The sequence below is a fragment of the Oryctolagus cuniculus genome, chromosome 11 (genome assembly GCF_964237555.1).
Source record: "Oryctolagus cuniculus chromosome 11, mOryCun1.1, whole genome shotgun sequence".
Lineage (NCBI taxonomy): Eukaryota > Metazoa > Chordata > Mammalia > Lagomorpha > Leporidae > Oryctolagus > Oryctolagus cuniculus.
This window is the reverse complement of record NC_091442.1, coordinates 55662658-55689926: the sequence shown is the minus strand read 5'-3', so window position 1 is coordinate 55689926 and position 27269 is coordinate 55662658. Positions and strand designations below refer to the sequence as shown.

Here is a 27269-nt window from a genome sequence, read left to right as displayed (position 1 = left end):
GTCACGAGCATTCTGGTCTTAGCCATGCTGTGTCTGACTTGCACACACGGGTCAGAGACCAGCACTCAGATTCTCCACGGGCACCCTGCTCCATGCCTGTCCCGACTGTTTTAGCCACAGGAGAACTTCACTCAGCCTCACGTTGGAACTGTCACTCACAGGGACACGAGGGACACAGGAGCACCTTAGAGAAACTCCATGGCTGAGAACTGGACACACGAGGCAGAAAGGGACAAAGACCAGAGGCCAGCTCCAGGCTGTGTTGCAGGCAGGGATCCGTCCTCAGAATCCTAACCTGCTGGTCTCTGTCTGTGCTAGCTCTGTGGGATTACACAGAGGAGGGGCAGTCCCATTACACCTGGAAGGCCTGGCAAGGAAAGGGGCCATCATTCTGAACAGGGCATGATGCCTAAAATAAGGAGTCTGTGATGTCCAGCATGGATGGGACAGGTGGGGACTTGAGAGACACAGCCAGCAACCCATGAACAACCTCGCTGGGCTGTGCCCCGCTCCAGGCGTCTCTGATTCCAGCTATTCTGCTTGTGCTGAAGTCCAGCCCAAGCTGGAGGCAGAGGAATTTTGCCCGACTCAGGAAGCAAAATCGCAGACTGGCTGTTTCGAAACTTCTCTGCTAAGCCAGGTGATCTCAGGATGGGGAGAGCCCAGCCGTCCCCGCCCTGCCAGCTCCACTTCCAGGACGGGCCCAGCCCATTCTCAGCCTATATAAAGTGCAGCCCGGAGCCCAGCTCACACACCTGCTCTGCAGCCCCAGCTCCCGCACTCCCGCCCGCTCAGCCTTCTCCCTCTTGCAGCCATGGCCAGCAAGTCCACCGTGAGGACCCAGACCAGCGTCAGCCGCCGCGGCTTCAGCACCAGCTCCGCCAGACTCCCCAGGGGCAGCCACTCTGGCTTCAGCTCTGTCTCAGTGACCCGCTCCAGGGGCGGTGCAGGGCTCGGGGGAGCCTGTGCAGGCACTGGCTTTGGAAGCCGCAGCCTCTATGGCGTGGGGGGCTCCAGGAGGATCTCCGTGGTGGGTGGCAGCTGTGGCGTCGGAGGCGGCTACACCAGCAGATTTGGAGGCGGCTATGGCTTCGGAGGTGGAGCCGGCAGCGGATTTGGTTTCGGCGCTGGCATGGGGGGCGGCTTGGGGCTCGGCGGTGGAGCTGGTTTTGGCGGCGGCTACGGGGGCGCCGGCTTCCCCGTGTGCCCCCCTGGAGGCATCCAAGAGGTCACGGTCAACCAGAGCCTCCTGACGCCCCTCAACCTGCAAATCGACCCCACCATCCAGCGGGTGAGGACGGAGGAGCGCGAGCAGATCAAGACCCTCAACAACAAGTTCGCCTCCTTCATCGACAAGGTGAGCCGGGACCTTCGGCAAATGCGGGACTCAGCAGCGGGAGGGAAGTTTGGTTTCAGCTCTGTGCAAATCACTTCATTGATGGCAGGTGCAGGTTTCTGCTCGTTCCCGCATCCTGGGTGGGAAGAGGCTTGGCAGACAGGAGATTATTGCTTGCCCTGGGGCTCCTCGGCTACTGCGGGACAGACATGAACTCTGTGCTCACATACCGGGGCTGATGGCCCAGGAAGGCCACAGGTTCCAGGCAGCAGCAGTGCCTGGGCCTTTGCAGCTCCCCCCACTCCAGCCAGCCATTCCCGGTGCCGGCTGTGCCCTGAGAGTGGGAGGCTGGGGGCTTCCCTCTGGGTCTCCCCACCCCCACCAGACACAGGGCCAAGCAGAGCCCCCAGGAAAGGTTTAGGAGAAGCAGCAGATGAGAAGCAGGGAAGTCACAGCAAAGCCAAGTGTCTCCACCTTCCAACTCGGCTCCCCGCAGGTGCGCTTCCTGGAGCAGCAGAACAAGGTCCTGGACACCAAGTGGACGCTGCTGCAGGAGCAGGGCACCCGGCCCGTGAGGCAGAGCCTGGAGCCGCTGTTCGAGCAGTACATCAGCAACCTCCGGAGGCAGCTGGACAGCATCCTCGGGGAGCGGGGCCGCCTGGACTCGGAGCTGCGAGGCATGCAGGACCTAGTGGAGGACTACAAGAAGAAGTGAGTGACGTGGGGGAGCGGCTCAGGGGCTGCAGGGCCAAGGTCCTGGCCAGGGTGACTGCGTCCAGACCAGGGCCCCATTCCTGAGCTGCAGCATCCGAGGGCTGGACATAAACCTGACAGTGTCCAAGGACCTCTGATGGCACAGAAGCACCACGCGAGAGGGCTTGAGCACGGGACAGTGAGGGGCACCCTAGGCTGCCTGTCAGGCTCTCAGTGCCATGAGCTCAGCCTGGTCTATTTCTGTTCGTGCAAACTCTGGGGGCCTGGCCGGGCCTCTGCCGCCTGCTGCCCCCCGCCCCAGCCCTGTCCTGTCTTCTCCGAGCAGATATGAAGATGAAATCAACAAGCGCACGGCGGCCGAGAATGAGTTTGTGACTCTGAAGAAGGTGAGCCTATGATGTCAGCAGCAGGTGTCTGGCTGAGGGCGGGGCTTGTCTCTGAGTCCCCGCCCACCCAGGGGCATACCTGGGACCCAGCAGTGGGGACCCAGCAGGGGGCGCTCTGCTGACCTAGCCCGTGGCCCCTTTCCCCAGGACGTGGACGCGGCCTACATGAACAAGGTGGAGCTCCAGGCTAAGGTGGACGGTCTCACCGACGAGATCAACTTCCTGAGAGCCTTCTATGACGCGGTCAGTGGCTCCACCCCCCGTGTATCTGCCCCACTCAGAGTCTGCGCGGGGGCTCATGCCGGGGTCAGGCCCTCAGAGACCCCCAGGGCACAGGGGTCACGGAGCTCTCCCCACAGGAGCTGTCCCAGATGCAGACCCACGTCTCCGACACGTCCGTGGTGCTGTCCATGGACAACAACCGGCACCTGGACCTGGACAGCATCATCGCCGAGGTGAAGGCGCAGTACGAGGACATCGCCCAGAGGAGCCGCGCCGAGGCGGAGGCCTGGTACCAGACCAAGGTGGGCATGGCGGGGCAGCCACTGCGGGAGCCCCGGGGCCCTCCCTGAACCCCAGAGGCTGCAGATAACTGGGGTCCCCTCCTGAGAGAAGATGGGCTGTCATAAGAGCCAGTGCCCCCTGCCGGGTCATTATGGTAACGTTATTACAAGCCTGATACATGGTTTCCATGGAGAAACCCACATGGGCCAGCCAGTGGTCTAGCAGTTAGGACGCCTGCATCCCACATGGGAACCCTGCTCTGGCCTCTGAGTTCAGATCCTGCTCAGGTGCAGTCAGGGCGCAGCTCTTGGCTCCATGAGTGCTTCCTGCTGCACCTGGGAGATGGGGATGAGTTCCTGGACCTGGTTGTGCCCAGCCCTGCTGTTGGCAGACATCTGGGGCTGAGGCAGGGGATGGTGTCTCTCCGTCCTCAGTTCTGGATCTGTCTCTACCTCTCATTTGCTCTCAAAACCCTACCGGTGCGGCTCACCGATGTTGTCTCCCCCGCCCTCCCCCCCGCAGTACGAGGAGCTGCAGGTCACGGCCGGCAGACACGGGGACGACCTGCGCAACACCAAGCAGGAGATCGCGGAGATCAACCGCATGATCCAGAGGCTGAGGTCTGAGATCGACCACGTCAAGAAGCAGGTGCGCGGGGGTGGGGCCAACTCGCTCTGGTGTCCCTGCTGCACCCTAGGCTCGCATCGGGCAAGATGCTGGGAATTCCCTACTCTAAGGGGCTGAGCAGGGGTGGACCCAGCCTAGGGCAAGAAACCCACGTTGTGGGAACAGTGCCAATTCCACCAGGGAATGGCAGATAAATGCGATCTGGGAGATGGAGATGCTCAGAGCCTCTGCCTGCTCTCCCCCGCCCCAGTGCGCCTCCCTGCAGGCGGCCATCGCCGACGCCGAGCAGCGCGGGGAGCTGGCCCTCAAGGACGCGCGGGCCAAGCTGGAGGGGCTGGAGGATGCCCTGCAGAAGGCCAAGCAGGACATGGCGCGGCTGCTCAGGGAGTACCAGGAGCTCATGAATGTGAAGCTGGCGCTGGACGTCGAGATCGCCACCTACAGGAAGCTGCTGGAGGGCGAGGAGTGCAGGTGAGCCCGCCCCTCCCTCTGCACCTGGGTGCAAAGGCACCTGGTCTGAGCCAGCCCAGGGCTCCCAGTGGGGGCCCAGCTGCGTCTCTCTGGGACCACGGGAGGGCCGCTGGCCTACCCTTGTCTTCAGTGGGGCTCCTAGGTCTCACCTCCCCCGTCCTCTCTCCTAGGCTGAGTGGCGAAGGCGTTGGACAAGTCAACATCTGTAAGTCCTTGCTCCCTTCCTCCCTGCCCTGGCGCTCCTGGGACTGGGCTGGGGCTGGGCAGAGGTGCTCACCAGCTCATGCTGTGTGCTTGTGTGCACCCTGCAGCCGTGGTGCAGTCCACCGTGTCCAGCGGCTACGGCGCCAGTGGCAGCGGCGCAGGTGTGGGCGGCGGCAGCAGCTACTCCTACAGCAGTGGCCACGGGCTCGGAGGCGGCTTCAGTGCTGGCAGCGGCATCGGCCTCGGCCTCGGGGGCGGCCTGGGCTCCGCCGGGGGCAGCGGTGCCTCCATCAAGTACAGCAGCACCACCTCCAGCAGGAAGAGCTACAGGCACTGAGCCCCACCCCTGATGTGTGGCCCCCAGCCCTGGGCCCCCGCCTGGCTGCAGAGACCTGGGGCAGGCAGCCTGCCCTGCCCTGGCCTCAGGTCCGTCCTGCTCTCTGCTTGGAGCTGAGGCTGCCGAGGGCCCCTCCCTCCTCCTCTCTTTCCACCGAGCTGTGCCCGAGCGCCCTTGTCACCATCACAGGGCACCTCTGCCCTCTCACAGTCTCTTAGCCACTTCCTGTGCCTCCGTCCCCACAGTTCTGTCTCCGAGGGTGTGCATTGCAGCACTATTGTCTCTGCCCCTCTTCTTTCTAGAAAATTCTCTCTGGTCCATTCCAGAACAGAGCCCTTTGCCTTTCTCTTCCACTGGGCCAGACATCCCCATTCTCGCAGTGGGGTGATCCTGCCTGGCCGTGGCCATGGGCACACGAGGGGCCGTCCCATGGTTACACAGTCCGTGTCCACACAGGTGGTGTCCCCCACTCTTCCCTCTGCCCATGCTTTCTCGTGATTATAAATAAAGCAGATTTCCATGACCTGTGTCATTCTTGCTGCCTGGTTGGGGGACACAGGATCTGCTCCTCCACCCGGGGATCAGTGTACCCTCATGCTGACCCAGAGTCCTCCCCCATGCGTTGTGCTCCTGTCCTTATGGGGGATCAGGAAACCCCAGACTCCTCTGTGTCAGGTTCCCTGCAGGATCCAACCACACATATCCAGCTGCTAGACCAGGAGCATCAGGCCAGCGTCCAGGTCACTGCACTGACCCCACACAGAGACAATCAGGGCAAAAGTCACGTGAGAAAGTCTAGGATATTGGAGTCATCCTTCAGTCTGAGCGAGAGAGGAGATGCCGTGGAGAAGCCCCGGATGGGGACTCCTGCTCCCACACTGGGTGTCAGCACGGGTCCCAGGGGCTCTCCTTGTGGTCCAGTGCTCTGCTTAGGCACTGGGAGCCTCTGGTTAGGGATCAGGTACCAAATTCCAACTCAGTCCTGGCAGCTGCATGGAGTGACCCAGCAGAGGTACAAGCACCCTCTTCTGGCCGGCACCGCAGCTCACTAGGCTAATTCTCTGACTGTGGCGCCCCCACTGCAGGTTCTAGTCCCGGTTGGGGCGCCAGATTCTGTCACAGTTTCTCCTCTTCCAGTCCAGCTCTCTGCTGTGGCCCGGGAGGGCAGTGGAGGATGGCCAAGGTCCTTGGGCCCTGCACCCACGTGGGAGACCAGGAGGAAGCAGCTGGCTCCTGGCTTCAGATCAGCGCAGTGCAATGGTGGCAACGTGCCAGCCATAGCAGCCACTTGGCGGGTGAACCAATGGAGAAAGAGGAAGACCTTTCTCTCTGTCTCTCTCTCTCTCACTGTCTAACTCTGCATGCCAAAAAAAAAGAAAAGACACCCTCTTCTATCTGCCCCTATGTCATCCTCTCCCCATCTCTCCCCAATATTGCATTCCAGGAAATCGTTGATAGAAACCCTTCAGTACCAGGAGAGTGGCAACAACCCGTGAGAGCAATTCAGGAGCGCAATGTGCTGATGGAACTGACTTCTGGGATCGCACCCGAGGACAGAGACAAACGTGGGACCTGGGGTGTGCAGCATGGGACCCACACAGCAGAGAATGGTCAGCCAGTGCAGCCAGATGCCAGGGCTGCCGGAGGCTTTGGCACCCAGGGCCAGGCGGCAGCTCGGCTCACAGGTCCTGAAGCCTGAGGGCCCCAGGAGGAAGGAACGCCCCTGACACCTGGGAACCTCCCCAAGAGTTCACCGCCCCCAACCCAGGGGGAATGGAGATCCCATCCCTGACTAGCGCATGCCCGGTCCTGACTTATACTTGAGATGACTCAGGGTGACCCGAGTGGGGACTCCAGGCTGGAGAGCTGGCCTGCGCATGACTGTGTTCTCCTCACCCCCAGTTCTCACATCATTGGAGAAATTGTCAAGGGTGATCTGGCACTGCCAGGGCTTGGGGCTTCCTCGTATCCTAGATTCCCCCCCACTTCACTATTGCCCATGCAAAGTGGGCAGCACCTCACCTTGGCCCCACCTCCTCCTCCCTGACCACAGCTGGGGAAGATTTTCCATAACTAAGACCACTTACCACGTGTGTGTGTATGTGTGCCTGTGTGTTTGAGAGAGAAAGAGAGAGAGACACACACACACACACATACACAGAGACACACACACACACAGAGAGAGAGAGAGAGAGAGAGAGAATTTAAATATAATGGAGCTAAGGCTCAGTGAACATGAGACACATAATATAGACAAACTACCCCAGCTCCGTGTCAAACCATGTAACACCCTGAGACAAAATGGGCCGAGTCCTTGTGGACGCCCAATACCATGTTGCTCCCAAGGGGAAATCATCAGAAACCCCCAGACTCCTGGCAGACATGGAATCCATGTACAGAAACCTAAAGGAGAAACTCCAGTCCAGGAATTCTGCCGGGAGATTCAGTGGGTGCCCAGCCTCTGAGAGCCCTCCTGGTATCAGGGTGTCCTCCCCGGCAGGGCCCTGACTGCTCATTCTCACAGGGTTTCCTCTTAGGACTTCGGGACCGTGTGCCCCAAGTGTGACCCTCACACAGGGCACACGGAACCTGGGGCAGAGTGACGCTGAGGTGCTGCAGCCACGGCGTTCAGCTGCCTGCTTGGCCTGTGACGTTCCCTGCTGAGAAGAGCAGGTGATGCAAACTCTGACCAAGGGGGTCTTCTGCCTCTTCAAACCGTCCTCTCTCAGTGGATGAGGGCCTCACAATCCCCCCCCAAAACCCTGTCTCTACAAGCAGCATCAGTGGGCTGCAGTGCCCTGGCCAGGGGCTGACTCTCTTCTCAGACCCCTGCTCACCGGCTGAGCGAGAATCTCCCTTGCCCTGCCTCTCTGTCCTGACTTCGATCCAAGTTGTTTCTGCTCTGACTGGCTGCCTCCCTTCTTCCTTGGTCCCTAAAATCAGCAACAGGCTCTCATGCAAGAGCAGAAGTCTTCATGTTAATGAGTGCAGCCTCTCCGCTCTCTCCCATGCATGTCGCCTTGGAGTCCCGTCTAACACATGTGCTGTATACCACAGTGAGAATAGAATTGGAACATTCCAGAAAATATTTTAGGGAACCAGTGGATCCCAGGATGGATGTACAGTGTGACGACAGAGAGAAAGAGAAAGGGAGTGAGAGAGAGATTTCTTATAAAGAAATTGTGCATGTAGCTCTGGATCCCCGAGTCCCAGCTGTGCGCTCAGCTGTGGGGACCCTCGGGAGCACCAGGTTTCCTGTGCGGACTCCGCTGCAAGACTGAGAACCCAGAGCACGCAGTCTGCTCCAGTCCCAGCAGGGCAGGAGTGCGACCCAGAGACGCTGGTGCTGTCGCTCAGGTCTGGAGTGAGGACACACCAGGTCCCAGCTCAGGTGGTGATCAGGGAGGAAGATCTGATCTCCAGCTGGGTTTCTCCCCTTCTGGCTGGGGCTGGCGGAGCGACACTCACAGCGCACTGTCGGCTTGGGCTCAAGCTTCCTGTCCCAATGTCTTCCTTCCAGAAACATTTCAGGGCAGTCCCAGAGGGAGGTTGGACACACACGTGGGCATCCGGGACCCAGCCGTGGGGACAGCGCTCGGGAGCCGGCGTGGTGTTGCAGAGGCTAGGACAGCAGAGTGGGAGCTGTGAGCGCCTCTGCAGTGGCGCTCGTTGGCTTGGCTGAATCCAGGACGGGGAGGATCTGCACACAGCCCAGCTCGTCCTGGCCAACCCGAGAGCCTGGAGCGGGCCCGGCCCTGCCTCTCCTGACAGCTCCTTCAAATGACAAGGACAGAGCCGAGCGCTGCTCAGAGGGCCTCTTCTAGGACCCACAGAAGGTCTAAGCAGGAACAAAATGAAAGGAACAGAGGAACTAAGGCCCTTCCAGAACACTGGCCAGACAGGAGGTGCCCAGAAACACAGGCAACAGATTGAATGAAATCAGCCCCGGGACACAGCAGACAGCAGAGCAGGCGCTCTGTAGGGGGTCTGGGCCTCTAAGGAGGCACCTGTGTCCCCCATGGGCGAGCCTGGGATCCACACACACACACACCCGCCTCCAGACTGCAGCTTCCGGCTACCTCAGACCCCAGCAGGTAACAGTGATGGCTCAGATCTGGGCTTCCTGTCGCCATGGAGTCCTGCTTCAGTTCTCTGAGCTCTGTGATCCATACAGCCCGGGGCCAGCCCCAGCTGTTACAGGGGACAGAGGAGTGTGAACCAGCGATGTGGTGTTCTCTCTCTCTCTCTCTCTCTCTGCATCGACAGCTCTCTCTATGAGTGCCACTCTCTCTCCAAATTTGATATAAGGGAATCATAATTGCACACAGAGAGCAAAGGGACAGTGTGCAGAGACACAAAGAGAAAGCGTCAGGAGGCAGAGCTGAGACAGAGCCCTGGGCCCTGGAGGAAGGCAGATGGACAGCAGCACCAGAGGAAGCGCAGTGCTGCATCACATGGCACAGGTTCAGGTGCAGGTGCAGGTGCAGGTGCAGGGGTTGGGGAGGGGCAGACAGTTAGGAGAGAGCCACTGGCAGGGACAAGGGCATCAGGAGAGAACCCAGCACCGAGACGAGGAGACACCAGCACAGAAGGAGGCAGCCTGGGCGTCTGGTCACGTGTGCATGTGCATGTCTGTCTGTGTTTCCAGATCTTACATGGAGAACCCTGCCGCCGGCCACCTGCTATGTGCGGGTCACACACCTCATGGGCAACATGGACAGTGACAAAGTACACGTGGAATCTTCCCCACATGCTCCTAAATAAACTTAGGTTTTCAAAATAAACGTATGTTCTCACTCCATTCTGCCTAAGTTTTTTAAAATTTCTTTTTTGCAACGGAATGGTAGAGAGACAAAGAGGGTAAGACAGAATGAGAAGTCTTGTATCTGGTGACTCACTGCCTGCATGGCCACAACACTGGAGCTGGGCCAGGTCACAGCCAGGAGCCCAGGGGCTACTGAGGATTTCCACATGGGCGGCAGGAGCCGGGTTTCGAGCCGTTGTCTCTGCTTGCACTAACGCATAGCAGGGAGTGGGGTTGGAAGAGGAGCAGCTGGGACTCCAGGGGTGTCCCTGACAGGGGAGGCGGCTGCACAGCTGGTGGCCTAACCCACGGTGCCACACAAACAGCCCGCAACAGAATGATCCTGTCATATCCCGTGGCCTTTTTGTCATTGTCTCCAGCGGGCTGACACGTATGTGCAGGTAATATGTGGTGTGGTCATGTACAATCCATGTTGATTCCCTTACAACAAAGCCAGGTCACTCCCAAAATACCAAATTCCACCCAAGATCCAACTCATACACACTCACACACACTCTCACACTCACACCCACACACCTTCACAACCCGCTCGCTCATACCACTCTCACTCACACTCACACTCACACCACACTCACATTAACACACTCACACATATACTAATCACACTCACACACATAGACACACACTTACACACATACACTCGTGCACAATCTCACACTCACACACTCACACTCATGCACACTCACACCCACTCACCTCACATTCACACACTCACACATACACTTACATACACTCACACAGACTTGCACACAATCACACACATATACTCATGCACAATCTCACACTGAAACACACACACTTGTGCACTCATGCACAATCTCACACTCAAACATATGCACTCACACTCAAACACACACTCACACCTATGCACACCCACTCACACATTCACACACATCCACACTCACACACTCACTCACACACACACCCAGGCACCTGCACCCCACAGGCTCCCCAGGAGCAGCACAGGAGCATATGCCAGGGAAGGTTCTAGAAGGACCCACCAGGACCTGGAGGCTCTGTGACTCCCCCGACATGGTTCCCCCGCTGGATCAGAGGGTGGTGGTTCCAGGAGGCCCAAGGGCTGCACAGCTCCTGTGTCTGCAGAAATGGTGCGGAGTTTGCACACAGCCTTGCACGGGCTCCTGCACAGATAACCCCCTGGAATCCTCGCCCCCCAGCCTCTATTCGCTGTGTGCAACCTTCCTAGACAGCAAATAGGGAAACCACAACAGACAGCAGTGAGTGCATGGGCTCAGTACAGTGGCCATGTCTGGTCATAACTATGGACGGCAATGGTTGACTGGGTGGAGGGACACGCATGCCAACTGGGTGACGATGCAGTGGTGGGAGGCGAGCGTCACGAGCATTCTGGTCTTAGCCATGCTGTGTCTGACTTGCACACACGGGTCAGAGACCAGCACTCAGATTCTCCACGGGCACCCTGCTCCATGCCTGTCCCGACTGTTTTAGCCACAGGAGAACTTCACTCAGCCTCACGTTGGAACTGTCACTCACAGGGACACGAGGGACACAGGAGCACCTTAGAGAAACTCCATGGCTGAGAACTGGACACACGAGGCAGAAAGGGACAAAGACCAGAGGCCAGCTCCAGGCTGTGTTGCAGGCAGGGATCCGTCCTCAGAATCCTAACCTGCTGGTCTCTGTCTGTGCTAGCTCTGTGGGATTACACAGAGGAGGGGCAGTCCCATTACACCTGGAAGGCCTGGCAAGGAAAGGGGCCATCATTCTGAACAGGGCATGATGCCTAAAATAAGGAGTCTGTGATGTCCAGCATGGATGGGACAGGTGGGGACTTGAGAGACACAGCCAGCAACCCATGAACAACCTCGCTGGGCTGTGCCCCGCTCCAGGCGTCTCTGATTCCAGCTATTCTGCTTGTGCTGAAGTCCAGCCCAAGCTGGAGGCAGAGGAATTTTGCCCGACTCAGGAAGCAAAATCGCAGACTGGCTGTTTCGAAACTTCTCTGCTAAGCCAGGTGATCTCAGGATGGGGAGAGCCCAGCCGTCCCCGCCCTGCCAGCTCCACTTCCAGGACGGGCCCAGCCCATTCTCAGCCTATATAAAGTGCAGCCCGGAGCCCAGCTCACACACCTGCTCTGCAGCCCCAGCTCCCGCACTCCCGCCCGCTCAGCCTTCTCCCTCTTGCAGCCATGGCCAGCAAGTCCACCGTGAGGACCCAGACCAGCGTCAGCCGCCGCGGCTTCAGCACCAGCTCCGCCAGACTCCCCAGGGGCAGCCACTCTGGCTTCAGCTCTGTCTCAGTGACCCGCTCCAGGGGCGGTGCAGGGCTCGGGGGAGCCTGTGCAGGCACTGGCTTTGGAAGCCGCAGCCTCTATGGCGTGGGGGGCTCCAGGAGGATCTCCGTGGTGGGTGGCAGCTGTGGCGTCGGAGGCGGCTACACCAGCAGATTTGGAGGCGGCTATGGCTTCGGAGGTGGAGCCGGCAGCGGATTTGGTTTCGGCGCTGGCATGGGGGGCGGCTTGGGGCTCGGCGGTGGAGCTGGTTTTGGCGGCGGCTACGGGGGCGCCGGCTTCCCCGTGTGCCCCCCTGGAGGCATCCAAGAGGTCACGGTCAACCAGAGCCTCCTGACGCCCCTCAACCTGCAAATCGACCCCACCATCCAGCGGGTGAGGACGGAGGAGCGCGAGCAGATCAAGACCCTCAACAACAAGTTCGCCTCCTTCATCGACAAGGTGAGCCGGGACCTTCGGCAAATGCGGGACTCAGCAGCGGGAGGGAAGTTTGGTTTCAGCTCTGTGCAAATCACTTCATTGATGGCAGGTGCAGGTTTCTGCTCGTTCCCGCATCCTGGGTGGGAAGAGGCTTGGCAGACAGGAGATTATTGCTTGCCCTGGGGCTCCTCGGCTACTGCGGGACAGACATGAACTCTGTGCTCACATACCGGGGCTGATGGCCCAGGAAGGCCACAGGTTCCAGGCAGCAGCAGTGCCTGGGCCTTTGCAGCTCCCCCCACTCCAGCCAGCCATTCCCGGTGCCGGCTGTGCCCTGAGAGTGGGAGGCTGGGGGCTTCCCTCTGGGTCTCCCCACCCCCACCAGACACAGGGCCAAGCAGAGCCCCCAGGAAAGGTTTAGGAGAAGCAGCAGATGAGAAGCAGGGAAGTCACAGCAAAGCCAAGTGTCTCCACCTTCCAACTCGGCTCCCCGCAGGTGCGCTTCCTGGAGCAGCAGAACAAGGTCCTGGACACCAAGTGGACGCTGCTGCAGGAGCAGGGCACCCGGCCCGTGAGGCAGAGCCTGGAGCCGCTGTTCGAGCAGTACATCAGCAACCTCCGGAGGCAGCTGGACAGCATCCTCGGGGAGCGGGGCCGCCTGGACTCGGAGCTGCGAGGCATGCAGGACCTAGTGGAGGACTACAAGAAGAAGTGAGTGACGTGGGGGAGCGGCTCAGGGGCTGCAGGGCCAAGGTCCTGGCCAGGGTGACTGCGTCCAGACCAGGGCCCCATTCCTGAGCTGCAGCATCCGAGGGCTGGACATAAACCTGACAGTGTCCAAGGACCTCTGATGGCACAGAAGCACCACGCGAGAGGGCTTGAGCACGGGACAGTGAGGGGCACCCTAGGCTGCCTGTCAGGCTCTCAGTGCCATGAGCTCAGCCTGGTCTATTTCTGTTCGTGCAAACTCTGGGGGCCTGGCCGGGCCTCTGCCGCCTGCTGCCCCCCGCCCCAGCCCTGTCCTGTCTTCTCCGAGCAGATATGAAGATGAAATCAACAAGCGCACGGCGGCCGAGAATGAGTTTGTGACTCTGAAGAAGGTGAGCCTATGATGTCAGCAGCAGGTGTCTGGCTGAGGGCGGGGCTTGTCTCTGAGTCCCCGCCCACCCAGGGGCATACCTGGGACCCAGCAGTGGGGACCCAGCAGGGGGCGCTCTGCTGACCTAGCCCGTGGCCCCTTTCCCCAGGACGTGGACGCGGCCTACATGAACAAGGTGGAGCTCCAGGCTAAGGTGGACGGTCTCACCGACGAGATCAACTTCCTGAGAGCCTTCTATGACGCGGTCAGTGGCTCCACCCCCCGTGTATCTGCCCCACTCAGAGTCTGCGCGGGGGCTCATGCCGGGGTCAGGCCCTCAGAGACCCCCAGGGCACAGGGGTCACGGAGCTCTCCCCACAGGAGCTGTCCCAGATGCAGACCCACGTCTCCGACACGTCCGTGGTGCTGTCCATGGACAACAACCGGCACCTGGACCTGGACAGCATCATCGCCGAGGTGAAGGCGCAGTACGAGGACATCGCCCAGAGGAGCCGCGCCGAGGCGGAGGCCTGGTACCAGACCAAGGTGGGCATGGCGGGGCAGCCACTGCGGGAGCCCCGGGGCCCTCCCTGAACCCCAGAGGCTGCAGATAACTGGGGTCCCCTCCTGAGAGAAGATGGGCTGTCATAAGAGCCAGTGCCCCCTGCCGGGTCATTATGGTAACGTTATTACAAGCCTGATACATGGTTTCCATGGAGAAACCCACATGGGCCAGCCAGTGGTCTAGCAGTTAGGACGCCTGCATCCCACATGGGAACCCTGCTCTGGCCTCTGAGTTCAGATCCTGCTCAGGTGCAGTCAGGGCGCAGCTCTTGGCTCCATGAGTGCTTCCTGCTGCACCTGGGAGATGGGGATGAGTTCCTGGACCTGGTTGTGCCCAGCCCTGCTGTTGGCAGACATCTGGGGCTGAGGCAGGGGATGGTGTCTCTCCGTCCTCAGTTCTGGATCTGTCTCTACCTCTCATTTGCTCTCAAAACCCTACCGGTGCGGCTCACCGATGTTGTCTCCCCCGCCCTCCCCCCCGCAGTACGAGGAGCTGCAGGTCACGGCCGGCAGACACGGGGACGACCTGCGCAACACCAAGCAGGAGATCGCGGAGATCAACCGCATGATCCAGAGGCTGAGGTCTGAGATCGACCACGTCAAGAAGCAGGTGCGCGGGGGTGGGGCCAACTCGCTCTGGTGTCCCTGCTGCACCCTAGGCTCGCATCGGGCAAGATGCTGGGAATTCCCTACTCTAAGGGGCTGAGCAGGGGTGGACCCAGCCTAGGGCAAGAAACCCACGTTGTGGGAACAGTGCCAATTCCACCAGGGAATGGCAGATAAATGCGATCTGGGAGATGGAGATGCTCAGAGCCTCTGCCTGCTCTCCCCCGCCCCAGTGCGCCTCCCTGCAGGCGGCCATCGCCGACGCCGAGCAGCGCGGGGAGCTGGCCCTCAAGGACGCGCGGGCCAAGCTGGAGGGGCTGGAGGATGCCCTGCAGAAGGCCAAGCAGGACATGGCGCGGCTGCTCAGGGAGTACCAGGAGCTCATGAATGTGAAGCTGGCGCTGGACGTCGAGATCGCCACCTACAGGAAGCTGCTGGAGGGCGAGGAGTGCAGGTGAGCCCGCCCCTCCCTCTGCACCTGGGTGCAAAGGCACCTGGTCTGAGCCAGCCCAGGGCTCCCAGTGGGGGCCCAGCTGCGTCTCTCTGGGACCACGGGAGGGCCGCTGGCCTACCCTTGTCTTCAGTGGGGCTCCTAGGTCTCACCTCCCCCGTCCTCTCTCCTAGGCTGAGTGGCGAAGGCGTTGGACAAGTCAACATCTGTAAGTCCTTGCTCCCTTCCTCCCTGCCCTGGCGCTCCTGGGACTGGGCTGGGGCTGGGCAGAGGTGCTCACCAGCTCATGCTGTGTGCTTGTGTGCACCCTGCAGCCGTGGTGCAGTCCACCGTGTCCAGCGGCTACGGCGCCAGTGGCAGCGGCGCAGGTGTGGGCGGCGGCAGCAGCTACTCCTACAGCAGTGGCCACGGGCTCGGAGGCGGCTTCAGTGCTGGCAGCGGCATCGGCCTCGGCCTCGGGGGCGGCCTGGGCTCCGCCGGGGGCAGCGGTGCCTCCATCAAGTACAGCAGCACCACCTCCAGCAGGAAGAGCTACAGGCACTGAGCCCCACCCCTGATGTGTGGCCCCCAGCCCTGGGCCCCCGCCTGGCTGCAGAGACCTGGGGCAGGCAGCCTGCCCTGCCCTGGCCTCAGGTCCGTCCTGCTCTCTGCTTGGAGCTGAGGCTGCCGAGGGCCCCTCCCTCCTCCTCTCTTTCCACCGAGCTGTGCCCGAGCGCCCTTGTCACCATCACAGGGCACCTCTGCCCTCTCACAGTCTCTTAGCCACTTCCTGTGCCTCCGTCCCCACAGTTCTGTCTCCGAGGGTGTGCATTGCAGCACTATTGTCTCTGCCCCTCTTCTTTCTAGAAAATTCTCTCTGGTCCATTCCAGAACAGAGCCCTTTGCCTTTCTCTTCCACTGGGCCAGACATCCCCATTCTCGCAGTGGGGTGATCCTGCCTGGCCGTGGCCATGGGCACACGAGGGGCCGTCCCATGGTTACACAGTCCGTGTCCACACAGGTGGTGTCCCCCACTCTTCCCTCTGCCCATGCTTTCTCGTGATTATAAATAAAGCAGATTTCCATGACCTGTGTCATTCTTGCTGCCTGGTTGGGGGACACAGGATCTGCTCCTCCACCCGGGGATCAGTGTACCCTCATGCTGACCCAGAGTCCTCCCCCATGCGTTGTGCTCCTGTCCTTATGGGGGATCAGGAAACCCCAGACTCCTCTGTGTCAGGTTCCCTGCAGGATCCAACCACACATATCCAGCTGCTAGACCAGGAGCATCAGGCCAGCGTCCAGGTCACTGCACTGACCCCACACAGAGACAATCAGGGCAAAAGTCACGTGAGAAAGTCTAGGATATTGGAGTCATCCTTCAGTCTGAGCGAGAGAGGAGATGCCGTGGAGAAGCCCCGGATGGGGACTCCTGCTCCCACACTGGGTGTCAGCACGGGTCCCAGGGGCTCTCCTTGTGGTCCAGTGCTCTGCTTAGGCACTGGGAGCCTCTGGTTAGGGATCAGGTACCAAATTCCAACTCAGTCCTGGCAGCTGCATGGAGTGACCCAGCAGAGGTACAAGCACCCTCTTCTGGCCGGCACCGCAGCTCACTAGGCTAATTCTCTGACTGTGGCGCCCCCACTGCAGGTTCTAGTCCCGGTTGGGGCGCCAGATTCTGTCACAGTTTCTCCTCTTCCAGTCCAGCTCTCTGCTGTGGCCCGGGAGGGCAGTGGAGGATGGCCAAGGTCCTTGGGCCCTGCACCCACGTGGGAGACCAGGAGGAAGCAGCTGGCTCCTGGCTTCAGATCAGCGCAGTGCAATGGTGGCAACGTGCCAGCCATAGCAGCCACTTGGCGGGTGAACCAATGGAGAAAGAGGAAGACCTTTCTCTCTGTCTCTCTCTCTCTCACTGTCTAACTCTGCATGCCAAAAAAAAAGAAAAGACACCCTCTTCTATCTGCCCCTATGTCATCCTCTCCCCATCTCTCCCCAATATTGCATTCCAGGAAATCGTTGATAGAAACCCTTCAGTACCAGGAGAGTGGCAACAACCCGTGAGAGCAATTCAGGAGCGCAATGTGCTGATGGAACTGACTTCTGGGATCGCACCCGAGGACAGAGACAAACGTGGGACCTGGGGTGTGCAGCATGGGACCCACACAGCAGAGAATGGTCAGCCAGTGCAGCCAGATGCCAGGGCTGCCGGAGGCTTTGGCACCCAGGGCCAGGCGGCAGCTCGGCTCACAGGTCCTGAAGCCTGAGGGCCCCAGGAGGAAGGAACGCCCCTGACACCTGGGAACCTCCCCAAGAGTTCACCGCCCCCAACCCAGGGGGAATGGAGATCCCATCCCTGACTAGCGCATGCCCGGTCCTGACTTATACTTGAGATGACTCAGGGTGACCCGAGTGGGGACTCCAGGCTGGAGAGCTGGCCTGCGCATGACTGTGTTCTCCTCACCCCCAGTTCTCACATCATTGGAGAAATTGTCAAGGGTGATCTGGCACTGCCAGGGCTTGGGGCTTCCTCGTATCCTAGATTCCCCCCCACTTCACTATTGCCCATGCAAAGTGGGCAGCACCTCACCTTGGCCCCACCTCCTCCTCCCTGACCACAGCTGGGGAAGATTTTCCATAACTAAGACCACTTACCACGTGTGTGTGTATGTGTGCCTGTGTGTTTGAGAGAGAAAGAGAGAGAGACACACACACACACACATACACAGAGACACACACACACACAGAGAGAGAGAGAGAGAGAGAGAGAATTTAAATATAATGGAGCTAAGGCTCAGTGAACATGAGACACATAATATAGACAAACTACCCCAGCTCCGTGTCAAACCATGTAACACCCTGAGACAAAATGGGCCGAGTCCTTGTGGACGCCCAATACCATGTTGCTCCCAAGGGGAAATCATCAGAAACCCCCAGACTCCTGGCAGACATGGAATCCATGTACAGAAACCTAAAGGAGAAACTCCAGTCCAGGAATTCTGCCGGGAGATTCAGTGGGTGCCCAGCCTCTGAGAGCCCTCCTGGTATCAGGGTGTCCTCCCCGGCAGGGCCCTGACTGCTCATTCTCACAGGGTTTCCTCTTAGGACTTCGGGACCGTGTGCCCCAAGTGTGACCCTCACACAGGGCACACGGAACCTGGGGCAGAGTGACGCTGAGGTGCTGCAGCCACGGCGTTCAGCTGCCTGCTTGGCCTGTGACGTTCCCTGCTGAGAAGAGCAGGTGATGCAAACTCTGACCAAGGGGGTCTTCTGCCTCTTCAAACCGTCCTCTCTCAGTGGATGAGGGCCTCACAATCCCCCCCCCAAAACCCTGTCTCTACAAGCAGCATCAGTGGGCTGCAGTGCCCTGGCCAGGGGCTGACTCTCTTCTCAGACCCCTGCTCACCGGCTGAGCGAGAATCTCCCTTGCCCTGCCTCTCTGTCCTGACTTCGATCCAAGTTGTTTCTGCTCTGACTGGCTGCCTCCCTTCTTCCTTGGTCCCTAAAATCAGCAACAGGCTCTCATGCAAGAGCAGAAGTCTTCATGTTAATGAGTGCAGCCTCTCCGCTCTCTCCCATGCATGTCGCCTTGGAGTCCCGTCTAACACATGTGCTGTATACCACAGTGAGAATAGAATTGGAACATTCCAGAAAATATTTTAGGGAACCAGTGGATCCCAGGATGGATGTACAGTGTGACGACAGAGAGAAAGAGAAAGGGAGTGAGAGAGAGATTTCTTATAAAGAAATTGTGCATGTAGCTCTGGATCCCCGAGTCCCAGCTGTGCGCTCAGCTGTGGGGACCCTCGGGAGCACCAGGTTTCCTGTGCGGACTCCGCTGCAAGACTGAGAACCCAGAGCACGCAGTCTGCTCCAGTCCCAGCAGGGCAGGAGTGCGACCCAGAGACGCTGGTGCTGTCGCTCAGGTCTGGAGTGAGGACACACCAGGTCCCAGCTCAGGTGGTGATCAGGGAGGAAGATCTGATCTCCAGCTGGGTTTCTCCCCTTCTGGCTGGGGCTGGCGGAGCGACACTCACAGCGCACTGTCGGCTTGGGCTCAAGCTTCCTGTCCCAATGTCTTCCTTCCAGAAACATTTCAGGGCAGTCCCAGAGGGAGGTTGGACACACACGTGGGCATCCGGGACCCAGCCGTGGGGACAGCGCTCGGGAGCCGGCGTGGTGTTGCAGAGGCTAGGACAGCAGAGTGGGAGCTGTGAGCGCCTCTGCAGTGGCGCTCGTTGGCTTGGCTGAATCCAGGACGGGGAGGATCTGCACACAGCCCAGCTCGTCCTGGCCAACCCGAGAGCCTGGAGCGGGCCCGGCCCTGCCTCTCCTGACAGCTCCTTCAAATGACAAGGACAGAGCCGAGCGCTGCTCAGAGGGCCTCTTCTAGGACCCACAGAAGGTCTAAGCAGGAACAAAATGAAAGGAACAGAGGAACTAAGGCCCTTCCAGAACACTGGCCAGACAGGAGGTGCCCAGAAACACAGGCAACAGATTGAATGAAATCAGCCCCGGGACACAGCAGACAGCAGAGCAGGCGCTCTGTAGGGGGTCTGGGCCTCTAAGGAGGCACCTGTGTCCCCCATGGGCGAGCCTGGGATCCACACACACACACACCCGCCTCCAGACTGCAGCTTCCGGCTACCTCAGACCCCAGCAGGTAACAGTGATGGCTCAGATCTGGGATTCCTGTCGCCATGGAGTCCTGCTTCAGTTCTCTGAGCTCTGTGATCCATACAGCCCGGGGCCAGCCCCAGCTGTTACAGGGGACAGAGGAGTGTGAACCAGCGATGGGGGTGTTCTCTCTCTCTCTCTATCTCTCTCTGTGACTATCGACAGCTCTCTCTGTGAGTGCCGCTCTCTCTCCACATTTGATATTTGCGAATCATAATTGCACACAGAGAGCAAAGGGACAGTGTGCAGAGACACAAAGAGAAAGCGTCAGGAGGCAGAGCTGAGACAGAGCCCTGGGCCCTGGAGGAAGGCAGATGGACAGCAGCACCAGAGGAAGCGCAGTGCTGCGTCACATGGCACAGGTGCAGGTGCAGGTGCTGGTGCAGGTGCAGGTGCAGGGGTGGGGGAGGGGCAGACAGTTAGGAGAGAGCCACTGGCAGGGACAAGGGCATCAGGAGAGAACCCAGCACCGAGACGAGGAGACACCAGCACAGAAGGAGGCAGCCTGGGCGTCTGGTCACGTGTGCATGTGCGTGTCTGTCTGTGTTTGCAGATCTTACATGGAGAACCCTGCCGCCGGCCACCTGCTATGTGCGGGTCACACACCTCATGAACAACATGGACAGTGACAAAGTACATGTGGAATCTTCCCAACATGCTCCTAAATAAACTTAGGTTTTCAAAATAAACGTATGTTCTCACTCCATTCTGCCTAAGTTTTTTAAAATTTCTTTTTTGCAACGGAATGGTAGAGAGACAAAGAGGGTAAGACAGAATGAGAAGTCTTGTATCTGGTGACTCACTGCCTGCATGGCCACAACACTGGAGCTGGGCCAGGTCACAGCCAGGAGCCCAGGGGCTACTGAGGATTTCCACATGGGCGGCAGGAGCCGGGTTTCGAGCCGTTGTCTCTGCTTGCACTAACGCATAGCAGGGAGTGGGGTTGGAAGAGGAGCAGCTGGGACTCCAGGGGTGTCCCTGACAGGGGAGGCGGCTGCACAGCTGGTGGCCTAACCCACGGTGCCACACAAACAGCCTGCAACAGAATGATCCTGTCATATCCCGTGGCCTTTTTGTCATTGTCTCCAGCGGGCTGACACGTATGTGCAGGTAATATGTACCTGCACACAGGTGTGGTCATGTACAATCCACCTGTGCTTGATTCCCTTACAACAGAGCCAGGTCACTCCCAAAATACCAAATTCCACCTAAGATCCAACTCATACACACTCACACACACTCTCACACTCACACCCACACACCTTCACAACCCGCTCACTCACACCACTCTCACTCACACACAACCACTCACACACCCACTCACTCACACTCACACACACTCACACGTACACTTACACACACACTCACATATTCACACACTCACACACATACACTCACGCACAGTCACACACACAAACTCTTACTTGTGCATGCACACATACACTCACACACATAAACCTATCCACACACACACATATCTACAACCATGCACACACACACACACACACTCATACTCGTCACCTGCATCCCACAGGCTCCCCAGGAGCAGCACAGGAGCATATGCCAGGGAAGGTTCTAGAAGGACCCACCAGGACCTGACAGCACTGTGACTCCCCTACGTGGTTCCCTGCCAGGTCCCAGGGTGGTGACTCCAGGAGGCCCGAGGGCAGCACAGATCCTGTGTCTGCAGAAATGGCACGGAGTTTGCACACAGCTGTGCACGGGATCCTGCACAGATAACCACCCTGGAACCTTGCACCCCAGCCTCTACTCGCTGTGTGTATCCTTCCTAGACTGCAGAGTGGGGAAACCATGACATCAGCTGTGAGTGCAGGGGCTCAGTACAGTGGCCATGTCCGGTCATGACTGTGGACAGCAATGGTTGAGTGGGTGGACGGGACACGGGTAACAGCTGGGTAACAATGCAGTGGTTGGAGGCAAGCATCGCGAGCATTCTGGTCTTGGCCATGCTGCATCTGCCTTGAACATAAGGGGTTAGAGGCCAGCTCCAGGCTGTGTTGCAGGCGGGATCGGTCCACAGAAACCCAGCCTGCTGGTCTCCATCGGTGCTAGCTCTGTGGGATTACACAGAGGAGGGGCAGTCCCATTACACCTGGAAGGCCTGGCGAGGAACGGGGGTGGGGGGGCCATCTTTCCAGACCAGGGCATAATGCCCAAAATAAGGAGACTGTGATGTCTGGCCTGGAAGAGTCAGGTGGAGACGTGAGAGAATCAGCCAACGTCCCACATACAACCTCGCTGGGCTATGCCCGGCCCCAGGCAAATCTAATTCCAGGAAATTCTCTCTGTGCTAAGGACCAGCCCAAGCTGGAGGCAGAGGAATTTTGCCCGACTCAGGAAGCAAAATCACAGACTGGCTGTTTCGAAACTTCTCTGCTAAGCCAGGTGATCTCAGGATGGGGAGGGCCTAGCCATCCCCGCCCTGCCAGCTCCACTTCCAGGACGGGCCAAGCCCATTCTCAGCCTATATAAAGTGCAGCCCGGAGCCCAGCTCACACACCTGCTCCGCAGCCCCAGCTCCCGCACTCCCGCCCGCTCAGCCTTCTCCCTCCTTCAGCCATGGCCAGCAAGTCCACCGTGAGGACCCAGACCAGCGTCAGCCGCCGCGGCTTCAGCACCAGCTCCGCCAGACTCCCCAGGGGCAGCCACTCTGGCTTCAGCTCTGTCTCCGTGACCCGCTCCAGGGTCGGTGCGGGGCTCGGGGGAGCCTGTGCAGGCGCTGGCTTTGGAAGCCGCAGCCTCTATGGCGTGGGGGGCTCCAGGAGGATCTCCATGGTGGGTGGCAGCTGTGGCGTCGGAGGCGGCTACACCAGCAGATTTGGAGGCGGCTATGGCTTCGGAGGTGGAGCCGGCAGCGGATTTGGTTTCGGCGCAGGCATGGGGGGCGGCTTGGGGCTCGGCGGTGGAGCTGGTTTTGGCGGCGGCTACGGGGGCGCCGGCTTCCCCGTGTGCCCCCCTGGAGGCATCCAAGAGGTCACGGTCAACCAGAGCCTCCTGACGCCCCTCAACCTGCAAATCGACCCCACCATCCAGCGGGTGAGGACGGAGGAGCGCGAGCAGATCAAGACCCTCAACAACAAGTTCGCCTCCTTCATCGACAAGGTGAGCCGGGACCTTCGGCAAATGCGGGACTCAGCAGCGGGAGGGAAGTTTGGTTTCAGCTCTGTGCAAATCACTTCATTGATGGCAGGTGCAGGTTTCCACTCGTTCTCCCATCATGCGTCTGTAGGGGCTTTCCTGACAGGACGTTATTGCATGCCCTGGGGCTCCTCAGCTACTGCAGGACAGACATGAACTCTGTGCTCACATACCGGGGCTGATGGCCCAGGAAGGCCACAGGTTCCAGGCAGCAGCAGTGCCTGGGCCTTTGCAGCTACCCCCACTCCAGCCAGCCATTCCCGGTGCCGGCTGTGCCCTGAGAGTGGGAGGCTGGGGGCTTCCCTCTGGGTCTCCCCACCCCCACCAGACACAGGGCCAAGCAGAGCCCCCAGGAAAGGTTTAGGGGGAAGCAGCAGATGGGAGGCAGGGAAGTCACAGCAAAGCCAAGTGTCTCCACCTTCCAACTCGGCTCCCCGCAGGTGCGCTTCCTGGAGCAGCAGAACAAGGTCCTGGACACCAAGTGGACGCTGCTGCAGGAGCAGGGCACCCGGCCCGCGAGGCAGAGCCTGGAGCCGCTGTTCGAGCAGTACATCAGCAACCTCCGGAGGCAGCTGGACAGCATCCTTGGGGAGCGGGGCCGCCTGGACTCAGAGCTGCGAGGCATGCAGGACCTGGTGGAGGACTACAAGAAGAAGTGAGTGACGTGGGGGAGCGGCTCAGGGGCTGCCGGGACAAGGTCCTGGCCAGGGTGACTGCGTCCAGACCAGGGCCCCATTCCTGAGCTGCAGCATCCGAGGGCTGGGACATGAACCTGACAGTGTCCGAGGACCTCTGATGGCACAGAAGCACCACGCGAGAGGGCTTGAGCACGGGACAGTGAGGGGCACCCTAGGCTGCCTGTCAGGCTCTCAGTGCCATGAGCTCAGCCTGGTCTATTTCTGTTCATGAAAACTCTGGGGGCCTGGCCGGGCCTCTGCCGCCTGCTGCCCCCCGCCCCAGCCCTGTCCTGTCTTCTCCGAGCAGATATGAAGATGAAATCAACAAGCGCACGGCGGCCGAGAATGAGTTTGTGACTCTGAAGAAGGTGAGCCTATGATGTCAGCAGCAGGTGTCTGGCTGAGGGCGGGGCTTGTCTCTGAGTCCCTGCCCACCCTGGGGCAGACCTGGGACCCAGCAGTGGGGACCCAGCAGGGGGCGCTCTGCTGACCTAGCCCGTGGCCCCTTTCCCCAGGACGTGGACGCCGCCTACATGAACAAGGTGGAGCTCCAGGCTAAGGTGGACGGTCTCACCGACGAGATCAACTTCCTGAGAGCCTTCTATGACGCGGTCAGTGGCTCCACCCCCCCGTGTATCTGCCCCACTCAGAGTCTGCGCGGGGGATCATGCCGGGGTCAGGCCCTCAGAGACCCCAGGGCACAGGGGTCACGGAGCTCTCCCCACAGGAGCTGTCCCAGATGCAGACCCACGTCTCCGACACGTCCGTGGTGCTGTCCATGGACAACAACCGGCACCTGGACCTGGACAGCATCATCGCCGAGGTGAAGGCGCAGTACGAGGACATCGCCCAGAGGAGCCGCGCCGAGGCGGAGGCCTGGTACCAGACCAAGGTGGGCATGGCGGGGCAGCCACTGCGGGAGCCCCGGGGCCCTCCCTGAACCCCAGAGGCTGCAGATAACTGGGGTCCCCTCCTGAGAGAAGATGGGCTGTCATAAGAGCCAGTGCCCCCTGCCGGGTCATTATGGTAACGTTATTACAAGCCTGATACATGGTTTCCATGGAGAAACCCACATGGGCCAGCCAGTGGTCTAGCAGTTAGGACGCCTGCATCCCACATGGGAGCCCTGCTCTGGCCGCTGAGTTCAGGTCCTGCTCGGGTGCAGTCAGGGCGCAGCTCTTGGCCCATGAGTGCTTCCTGCTGCACCTGGGAGATGGGGATGAGTTCCTGGACCTGGTTGTGTCCAGCCCTGCTGTTGGCAGACATCTGGGGCTGAGGCAGGGGATGGTGTCTCTCCATCCTCAGTTCTGGATCTGTCTCTACCTCTCATTTGCTCTCAAAACCCTACCGGTGCGGCTCACCGATGTTGTCTCCCCCGCCCTCCCCGCCGCAGTACGAGGAGCTGCAGGTCACGGCCGGCAGACACGGGGACGACCTGCGCAACACCAAGCAGGAGATCGCGGAGATCAACCGCATGATCCAGAGGCTGAGGTCTGAGATCGACCACGTCAAGAAGCAGGTGCGCGGGGGTGGGGCCAACTCGCTCTGGTGTCCCTGCTGCACCCTAGGCTCGCATCGGGCAAGATGCTGGGAATTCCCTACTCTAAGGGGCTGAGCAGGGGTGGACCCAGCCTAGGGCAAGAAACCCACGTTGTGGGAACAGTGCCAATTCCACCAGGGAATGGCAGATAAATGCGATCTGGGAGATGGAGATGCTCAGAGCCTCTGCCTGCTCTCCCCCGCCCCAGTGCGCCTCCCTGCAGGCGGCCATCGCCGACGCCGAGCAGCGCGGGGAGCTGGCCCTCAAGGACGCGCGGGCCAAGCTGGAGGGGCTGGAGGACGCCCTGCAGAAGGCCAAGCAGGACATGGCGCGGCTGCTCAGGGAGTACCAGGAGCTCATGAATGTGAAGCTGGCGCTGGACGTCGAGATCGCCACCTACAGGAAGCTGCTGGAGGGCGAGGAGTGCAGGTGAGCCCGCCCCTCCCTCTGCACCTGGGTGCAAAGGCACCTGGTCTGAGCCAGCCCAGGGCTCCCAGTGGGGGCCCAGCTGCGTCTCTCTGGGACCACGGGAGGGCCGCTGGCCTACCCTTGTCTTCAGTGGGGCTCCTAGGTCTCACCTCCCCCGTCCTCTCTCCTAGGCTGAGTGGCGAAGGCGTTGGACAAGTCAACATCTGTAAGTCCTTGCTCCCTTCCTCCCTGCCCTGGCGCTCCTGGGACTGGGCTGGGGCTGGGCAGAGGTGCTCACCAGCTCATGCTGTGTGCTTGTGTGCACCCTGCAGCCGTGGTGCAGTCCACCGTGTCCAGCGGCTACGGCGCCAGTGGCAGCGGCGCAGGTGTGGGCGGTGGCAGCAGCTACTCCTACAGCAGTGGCCACGGGCTCGGAGGCGGCTTCAGTGCTGGCAGCGGCATCGGCCTCGGCCTCGGGGGCGGCCTGGGCTCCGCCGGGGGCAGCGGTGCCTCCATCAAGTACAGCAGCACCACCTCCAGCAGGAAGAGCTACAGGCACTGAGCCCCACCCCTGATGTGTGGCCCCCAGCCCTGGGCCCCCGCCTGGCTGCAGAGACCTCGGGGCAGGCAGCCTGCCCTGCCCTGGCCTCAGGTCCGTCCTGCTCTCTGCTTGGAGCTGAGGCTGCCGAGGGCCCCTCCCTCCTCCTCTCTGTCCCGCTAGCTGTGCCCAAGCTCCCTGGTCACCATCACAGGTCACCTCTGCCTCCCAACTGTCACTTTTCAGAAGCAGGCACTCACTTTTGTACTAAATTAGCAATCTTTTCCTAGAGCACTGAGTCTTAGTGTACAGCTCAGCGATTTATTTCTGTAAAACTCCCCGGGTTCTGCCGACAAATTGAGCAACTTCTGTTTTATGTCCCGTTGTCTCCCAAAGTCCTCATCACACTGGTCCTGATGACTCCCTTTGCTGTGCCTGTGAAAATACAAGTGTCTGTTTCTGGGATGGACAGATTTGTAGCTCTGTGGTGGCTACAAATTGTGGTTGCTTTCTCATATATGCAAAATAAAGCAGATTTATGAACTAATGCCTGGCCCTGCTGTTTCTCAAGCTGAGTCAAAGACAAGTGCCTGGGCCGGTCCTGTGCTGTATCGGGTAAAGCCTCTGCCTGCAGTGCCCACATCCCATATGGGTGCTGGTTCAAGTCCCAGCTGTTCCACTTCCAATCCAGCTCTCTGCTATGGCCTGGGAAAGCAGTAGAAGATGGCCCAAGTCCTTGGGCCCCTGTACCCGTGTGGGAGACCTGGAATAAGCTCCTGGCTCCTAACTTTGGATCTGCACAGCCATCTGGGGAGTGAACCAGCGGATGGAAGACCTCTCTCTCTCTCTCTTTCTGCCTCTCTATAACTCTGCCTGTCAAATAAATAAATAAATCTTCTAAAAAAAAAGGAATGACAAGTGCCATCTCCTTTTCAAAGGTATTCTGCTGCTCCATACGCCTCTCAGTGAGGCACCTGAAACATTCGAGCTTCCCCGAGTAAGGCTGCAGGGTGAAGGCAACACGAGAACCAATGCTCCCTGAATCGCACGCACCAGCCCCTCACTAGGACTCTCAGAAACCAAGTCTGGGTCACACGTGCTGACCCCGCTGCTCGCAGGCGTGCACTGGCCTGGTGCCGTCCATGAGTGGCAAAGGGCAACCCCAGGACCCGGGGACATGGGTCGGGCCATGTGTGCTGTCCTTGGACCCTGTCTGGCCCAGATTCCCCGTGGGTGACCATTACCTCCTTAACGTTCTGCTCTCCCATAAAGATGGACGTGACCGTGGCCGCCCGAATGTGCGCCCTCAGCTCATGCTGTGTTCCTCTGCAGTGACGCCCCAGCCACACAGGTAACGTCTCCCCTGGACATCTCCTCACTGTCTATCCAGGTCTCCCAGGGCAGTGAGTGGAGGTCTGAGCTGCCACACACACCTTCCTGTGCCAACAAGAGCGGGCTGCCCGGCAGGTGAACCTGAGACTTCCCATTGGTCAACAGCT

The 27269-nt window shown here is 59.8% G+C and overlaps 3 protein-coding genes across 3 annotated transcripts; all 3 read left to right on the top strand.

Moving 5' to 3' along the window:
- Nucleotides 1–746: 746 nt before the first annotated feature.
- LOC138844214 (keratin, type II cytoskeletal 6A-like) lies at nucleotides 747–5062 on the top strand. The gene is made up of 9 exons (XM_070051454.1): nucleotides 747–1357; nucleotides 1833–2047; nucleotides 2376–2436; nucleotides 2584–2679; nucleotides 2796–2960; nucleotides 3463–3588; nucleotides 3818–4038; nucleotides 4209–4243; nucleotides 4350–5062. Exons 1-9 carry the CDS (start codon nucleotides 815–817, stop codon nucleotides 4577–4579), a joined length of 1692 nt encoding a protein of 563 aa, XP_069907555.1. The 5' UTR covers nucleotides 747–814; the 3' UTR covers nucleotides 4580–5062.
- A 6444-nt stretch (nucleotides 5063–11506) lies between these two features.
- Nucleotides 11507–15823, top strand: LOC138843098 (keratin, type II cytoskeletal 6A-like). Its single transcript, XM_002710998.5, has 9 exons — nucleotides 11507–12117; nucleotides 12593–12807; nucleotides 13136–13196; nucleotides 13344–13439; nucleotides 13556–13720; nucleotides 14223–14348; nucleotides 14578–14798; nucleotides 14969–15003; nucleotides 15110–15823. Exons 1-9 carry the CDS (start codon nucleotides 11575–11577, stop codon nucleotides 15337–15339), a joined length of 1692 nt encoding a protein of 563 aa, XP_002711044.2. The 5' UTR covers nucleotides 11507–11574; the 3' UTR covers nucleotides 15340–15823.
- A 6140-nt stretch (nucleotides 15824–21963) lies between these two features.
- Nucleotides 21964–26317, top strand: LOC138844352 (keratin, type II cytoskeletal 6A-like). Its single transcript, XM_070052272.1, has 9 exons — nucleotides 21964–22571; nucleotides 23048–23262; nucleotides 23592–23652; nucleotides 23800–23895; nucleotides 24012–24176; nucleotides 24678–24803; nucleotides 25033–25253; nucleotides 25424–25458; nucleotides 25565–26317. The coding sequence occupies exons 1-9, from the start codon at nucleotides 22029–22031 to the stop codon at nucleotides 25792–25794; spliced, it is 1692 nt and encodes a 563-aa protein (XP_069908373.1). The 5' UTR covers nucleotides 21964–22028; the 3' UTR covers nucleotides 25795–26317.
- The last annotated feature ends 952 nt before the right edge of the window (nucleotides 26318–27269 follow it).